Source organism: Ischnura elegans, chromosome 13, assembly GCF_921293095.1.
Source record: "Ischnura elegans chromosome 13, ioIscEleg1.1, whole genome shotgun sequence".
In the NCBI taxonomy this organism is placed as follows: Eukaryota; Metazoa; Arthropoda; class Insecta; order Odonata; family Coenagrionidae; genus Ischnura; species Ischnura elegans.
This window is the reverse complement of record NC_060258.1, coordinates 20256288-20263369: the sequence shown is the minus strand read 5'-3', so window position 1 is coordinate 20263369 and position 7082 is coordinate 20256288. Positions and strand designations below refer to the sequence as shown.

Below are 7082 nucleotides of genomic sequence, written 5' to 3'. Positions count from 1 at the left end.
AGAGTAATTCCTGATGCTCAAAATCGCTCCTCGCCATTGCTGCCTTCATTATTACGTCTAGCGAATTTTTATCCCGGAGTTTGTCAGAGACGAGAAAATGAGGCAGTGGAGATGGGCTTTAAGGGGGTTGGTCGCGCCGCCTGAATACACCCCTGCAGAGGCTATCTGTTATTGTCTTCATCCAAACAGAAAAACAGACTATACCGCCGAGTTTTGATAAAATATTTGAAAAAGGTGAACCTGTGCTTCTGTCTAACGAATATTTTGTACATGGCTTACAATTATATCAATTAAATGTTAAACTTGATCAATATTAGGGTTTTTTGAGCAGATATCTTGGCATCCCATGAACCGATTAGGTTTTTTTGTTCGACAAATTCAATCTATTACCCTTTATATACCATAAGAAAGTACCATCATGTACTCATTTACTGACGAAAAGCTACAAATTCAATTATCATGAGGCCATGCACGGCATTTTTCGTTCTACGCTCGATAAGAATCTTGACTAGCCTTTCTGTCCCGTGTCTTTCCCCTCCACTCCCCATTTCACCTTATTCTCTCGCCTCCCAAGACAGAGCGCCCGAAGGCTGGGAGGTGGGGGAAAACCTCTCTCCCCAGGTATCAAGTATCGTCTGCGCCCACTGAACGTCAGCCTTTCACCAGCCTTCGCAAACATTATTAGCTTTGTATTTTGTTTCTCAAGCCAAGGGGGCCGTGTGCAACAGTCGGCGGAATCACTGGAACACTTTTTCAGAGGCGGGTCGCTTTTAGTTTTTCGGTGAGAGCTATCGAGGAACAGTGTTCGTGCCCGTGATCTCCAGCGTGTGGGAAGGACGGTAATATGGAGGAATGTAAGAAGCATTACAGAAAAACAAGATATCGTAGAGGATACGTGAAAAAGAAAAGAGTCTACAATGTGCAGAATCTTACTCGGAGGAAAACATCGAAGCAAGGTACGTATCCAGTGTTATGTGTTCTTCTGATATGTACATTGCGTACGATGAAATGTCAAATCTCAACACGGATTCTAAGCGCGCTGTTTAAACGATTTAATCGGCGAGGCACATATATTTTATATTTTTACATTTGTTACAGAAGAGCTTGAAAAGGAGTTTCAAGCATCGAAAGCAGACTCAACGGGCAAAGAAAATACCGAAAAAGAAAGGTAAGGTGAAATTATTTTCTACTTTCTCGTGCCTTGTTTGTGCCATCGTCACAAATGTATATTTCATCTTCGTCACTCTGATTTTCCAGCATTTTGTTAAAAACTCACTATATTTAATAATTCACGCTAGGGATGCATATGCTGAGCCCGGATGCAATCATTTGCAGGAGAAATTCAATCAAGATGTGGCGGAAACCCCTTCGAATGATGAAGCCAAGGGCGAGAAGGACGAAACTCAAAGTCCTGCAAGGTAGATGGCATTTATATTTTGCAAAGCATTTTCTTACTTATTTAAGCGAAGTTTTAGTTCTTTGTTCTCTCTCTTTCTATACTGAAAACTTGGTAGTTCATTCCACGTGATCATTACATTCTCTGACCAGCTCTCGTAGAGTGAGGTTGTGTTTGCCGTGCGCTCCTGAAACCGGTTCTTCACTGACCGACAGCGATCACCTTGGGCTTTCACGCCGTTGCTTCCGTTTTTCTTAGTGTAGTGATTTTAGTGTGTACTTCTGCAAATTATATTTTGCGGAGTAGTAAAAGTGTAATAGTGAAGTAGTGTTGTGAAGCCGCCTGGCCCTGTAGCTGCTGCTGTGCCTGCCACGCAACGGGGAAACGGATAAGTAGTCGCTGACCAACTTACTTGCTTTTGATTTCTCTTCTCTCTTCCTTATTTCAAGTTGCCTTAATTGTTTGTAAAGATTGCCTAGTTATAATACTATTAGAACTTATTGATAGATTTAAGGTATTAGTGTTAATTCCTAAAAGTTACTTGATCCTTCATTTGTGTGCGAGCTCTATCATTCACCCTTGTTCTTCATCATTATTACCTGTCTTAACTAACTCGTTTAGAAAACTAACTTCCTCTTACGCAATATTTGTATCATTATTATCGATTTCTGTAATTACATAGCGTTTTTATTAAGCCGATAAAGCCGCTAGAGTAGTATGGCTGGCCGATCTTCCGTCACCAAGATCAAGAGTAAGGCGAAAAGCGACCTTCTTGAGGCACGCGTCACCGAACTCGAGAAATTGGTGGCAGAAATACACGCCCGGGTAACGGGTTTTGTGGAAATCCCACGGTCCGGGGATCGTAGCGTCCCCTCTAAGGGCCCGTGCAATTCCAAGGTGGAGTCTCGAGCAAGCTCGGGGGCGGTAGCCTGCGCGGAGACCTTGGAGAGGACGGTGCAGTCTTCGGGTCGGGGGATTACGCATAACCTGAGGCCCGAGTGGGTGGTTGTACCCCAAGGGCGGGGGGCGGTGGCACGGCCAAGTCGGGGAGTGGGGGAAGCGAAGGCTAACCCCATCCCCGTTCACAACAGCTTCGAGGTCTTGTCGGAGGACAATTCCGGGGAGCTAATTGGCGAGGTCGTGAAGGAACCCCCTGTCGCGAGGGATGCAGCTTCGAGAGGCAGCCGGGGAGGGAGGGCGGGGATTGTTCTGTTAGGGAGTTCCAACGTCCGGCGGATTTTCCCCCAGTTGGAGAAGAGGGCAAGGAGAGACGGAGCGGACCAACGGGTCTCTTCCTGGTGTATCCCAGGAGGTCTTGTATCCCACACTACGGCGGCGGTAAAAGCAGCGGTGAAGGACACGGGCTGTTCTAGACTGCGGGTGGTGGCCCATGTCGGCACTAATGATGCCTCTGAACGCAGAGCTGATGAGATCTTAAATTCCTTCAGGGATCTAAGCTCGGAAGTGGAACGCGTTCGGAGGGGCACTGGTGTTGATATGCGACTGTCCATCTGTAGCATTGTTCCACGGACGGACTGCGGCCCTCGAGTTTGGAACAGGATTTCCTGGATCAACAAGAGGCTGTGGGAACTCTGTGTGAGCATTGGGGCAGAGTTCGTGGATCTTCGGCCGGTGCTTAGATCGTGCCGGGCTCCCCTCAATTCGTCTGGGGTGCATTACTCCAAAGAGGCGTCGGAACGGGTGGCTCGTAGGATTTTTGAGCACTGTAGGTATTTTTTAGACTAGAGGGTAGGTCATCTAGCGGGGTTATCAATGATTTAATTGAACGTAGCCTCCGAGGAAATCCGCAATGCGAAATATACAAGAAAGTAAGCTTAGAAGCGTTAACGCCGGACAATAGCGTCATTATTCCCAAAACGCGTGCTCCAGAGAAAGAAAAAATATCAAATATTATTAGTACTGCCAATAAAATTCTCCCGCTGAGTGTACAAAAGCCTAGAAAAGAACCAACCGAAACTCTAACTACAAAATATGACATTAACCTTGTTGTAGTTAATTGCCGTAGCGTAAAAAACAAGCGCGCCGAAATCGAGCATATTTTTCAGGACGCAGACGTGGTCATGGGGACAGAGAGCTGGCTTACGGAAGATATAAGCGACAGCGAAGTTTTTCCTCCAGAATACAAAATTTACAGATGCGATCGACGCAATAGAACAGGTGGCGGAGTTTTTATTGCAGTTAAATCCCATTTACAAAGCGCCGCCCACGAAATAATTGACAACGAAATTGAAAGCGTATGGTGTACAATTAAACAACGAAACAAAAGGAGTATTCATGTTTGCTCTTTTTATAGACCGCCGAACTCCGAAGTCGATATTATGTACCTTCTAGAAAATCAAATATCCGCATTTACTCAGAGAGACAGTAAAGGTGTAATAGTAATCGGGGGAGATTTTAATCTTCCATCCATAAACTGGGATACTTACACTGTAAAACCGAATTCAAGGAATAAAGAAATCAGCGAGGTATTACTCAACATACTTGCAAATCACTCTCTCGCCCAAGTAGTTGACAAACCTACGAGAGGAAATAAGATATTAGACCTTTTAGCAGTAAGCGATCCTAAGTTGATAAAACAAGTCGATATTATTGACGGTATAAGCGACCACAGAGTAATCTTTGCAACGTTAAAAGTTGATGTGGTGTCAGCCGTAAAACCAAAACGCAATATTTACCTATTCGATAAATGTAACTTTACTAAATTTGGTGAGATGCTTAATGACTCCTACAAAAAATTCGTTGTTACATCAAAGGACCAAAGCACAGATGTAATATGGACACGTTTCTTAGAAATTCTGCGCCAAGGAATCAACGAACATATTCCGCAAAAACTGAAATGTGATAATAAGGAACCTCGCTGGTACAACAACGATGTCAGAAGAGAACTTAGGAAACAGAGAAAACTATACAACTTGTACAGAACGTCCATCACGTCTCGTAATAAATCGAAGGAACTTGAAGCTAAAGAAAGCTACGCGGCTCAACGCTCAATAACCAAGAAATCAATGCGAACTGCAATGCGAAAGTTTAAGAAAAAAGTACTTGGTGAATTACTCGAAGAAAATCCGAAATCCTTTTGGTCGTACGCGAGAGAGCTTCAGGGAAAACATTCAACCGTAGATTCGTTATTTGATAAAGATGGTAAACTTGTCACCGAAAATATTGACAAAGCTAACACTTTAAATGCCCACTTCGAAAGTGTATACAGTGCTGACGATACTCAATTCAATTTCGACATCCCATATACTGAGGATTTGATGGAAGAAATATCTATAAAACGTGATGGGATAACTAAACAACTACAATCGATTAAGAATAGTAAATCTCCGGGTCCGGAGGGAATACCCGCGCGTGTCCTCAAAGAGTTAGCTCCACAGATCGCGCCTTACTTAGAGATCATATTCAAGAAGTCACTCTCCGAAGGGAAGTTACCGCCCGACTGGAAAATTGCAAGCGTTACACCCATTTTCAAAAAGGGAAACAGAAATGACCCAGGCAACTACCGTCCAATTTCACTAACATCAATTATAGGCAAGATACTTGAACATATCGTTGTTAGTAATATCATGACTTTCTTGGACAGACGTAACTTCCTACATGACTGTCAGCACGGATTCCGAAAAAATAGATCCTGCGAAACACAGCTCGCGCTCTTTCTTCACGACGTTATAAAATCTGGTGAATCGAAAAGACAAGTTGACGCTCTATTTCTAGATTTTAAGAAAGCTTTCGACACTGTGCCTCACAACAAACTTTTATACAAATTACAGTCATGCGGATTAAACGAAACAGTTGTAAACTGGATACGCGACTTTCTCAGAGATCGTAAACAAAAAGTAGTTCTCGACGGAATTAGCTCTGATGTTGTAAACGTTACATCAGGTGTTCCACAAGGAAGCGTAATCGGCCCCCTGTTGTTCATTATATACATTAACGATCTCTGCTCCCGCATTAGCAGTAAAATACGTTTATTTGCTGACGACGCTGTCATCTATCGCGAAATTAGTGATCACTCTGACTATGAAAATCTATCATCGGACTTAAACAACGTTCATTTGTGGAGTCAAGAGTGGGGACTAAAACTTAATCTGAGCAAATGCATGGCGGTACATTTTTTGCGGAATTCGTCCAGCATTAACAATGTTTATGCAGTGGATGGCATTAACATTAAGGCAACAGACGAAGTGAAGTACTTGGGAATTACGATAACCTCGAACCTCACGTGGGGAACACATATAAAAAATATTTGCGGCATAGCCCTGAAGAAATTAGGATTCGTCAAGCGTATTGTGGGAAGATTTTCGGATGAGAAAGTAAAAGAAAGGTGCTATTTCGCTCTCGTCCGACCGCACCTTGAATATGCAGCGAGTGTATGGGATCCAGTGCAGAAAGACTTAATCCGCGAACTGAATAAGATACAAAGGAAGGCTGCGCGTTTCGTCAAAAACCGCTACGGGCGTACAGACAGTGTTACCCAGATGTTAAGCGAATTAGGCTGGGAGCCGTTGGAGACTCGGAGGCTGCGCGCTAGGCTTAGATTGCTTGAACAATTAAGAATGGATATCTTTAAGAGCGACACAGAGAACATAATCTTAGAGCCACACTATATTTCCAGGTCCGACAGAAGCGATAAATTAAGAGAGATTTTTTGCCGAACGGATAGATATGGGAATTCGTTTTTCCCCCGAACAATAAAGGACTTTAATAAACGCTTGTCCCAACCTCGTTAGAGCACTTCTTTTTTTTTTTTTAATAGCTGTAAACGGCTGGTGTCCTAACACCCCCTGCCACACGCCTTTTAGGCGGCTTGCGGGGTATTATGTAGATGTAGATGTAGATTACATTGCTTTTGAATGCAATTTTTCCACTGGATTCCAACTTCCGCTTCTTGATTTTGTAAAGGATTGCTCGGACTTGGTCGAACATCTTGTTTGCAACACATTTAAAATATATTACTTAGACGTTTCCATTTCTATTATTTTCCATTAAACTCATAATATTTAATTATTCACTCCAGGGATGCAAATGCTGAGCCCGGATGCAGCCATTGGCCGGAGAAATCCACACAAAATGAGGCGGAAACCCCTTCGAATGATGAAGTGACGGGCGAGAAGGACGAAACCCGAAGTCCTGCAAGGTAGATGGCAACTTTTATTTTGCAAAGCATTTTCTTGCCGATTGAAGCGAAGTTCTCTCTCTCTTTCTATGCTGCAAACTCGGCAGTGCATTCCATCCGGTTTTGGCATTGATTTTTAATTCCATTTTTGCACCGGATTTCCTTTAAACTTCCGTTCCTCCATTGTTTCTGCAAATCATTAATTTTCTTGATTAGTCCATAAACCTTGGATGAAAATAAATGAGCTGTTACCTTCGTAAACTATTGGCATCAGCTGATAACTCTAAATACCCATGCTCTCGTCTTTTCAGAACCACTTTTTTATCGCCCAATGCCGACAAGTCTTGTTACCAGCCCAAAGGAAGAAAAATTTTCGACATCGAGTATCTATTTCAATCTCTAAAAGAAATGGGAAATCATAAACCATTTGGTTGCACCGTGTCAGACATGGAGATCCTGGACGAAAGACGAAATGGATATTTTAGCTCATTTCGTTTTAAATGCAAAATGTGTGGGATAGAAAAGACTCTATCCAATGAAAATCCAAAC

At 43.0% G+C, this 7082-nt stretch overlaps 1 protein-coding gene across 1 annotated transcript; it reads left to right on the top strand.

The window, feature by feature from the left end:
* The first annotated feature begins 558 nt into the window (after positions 1-558).
* On the top strand, positions 559-6558 carry LOC124170067. Its single transcript, XM_046548754.1, has 4 exons — positions 559-956; positions 1099-1168; positions 1299-1418; positions 6435-6558. The coding sequence occupies exons 1-4, from the start codon at positions 845-847 to the stop codon at positions 6556-6558; spliced, it is 426 nt and encodes a 141-aa protein (XP_046404710.1). The 5' UTR covers positions 559-844.
* Positions 6559-7082: the final 524 nt, after the last annotated feature.

Bases quoted from the DNA above. Each gene is read 5' to 3' on its own strand.
- LOC124170067 (XM_046548754.1), top strand. From the start codon at position 845: ATGGAGGAATGTAAGAAGCATTACAGAAAAACAAGATATCGTAGAGGA. The intron at 957-1,098 runs GTACGTATCCAG...CATTTGTTACAG, and splicing joins GAGGAAAACATCGAAGCAAG to AAGAGCTTGAAAAGGAGTTT. The intron at 1,419-6,434 runs GTAGATGGCATT...TATTCACTCCAG, and splicing joins GAAACTCAAAGTCCTGCAAG to GGATGCAAATGCTGAGCCCG.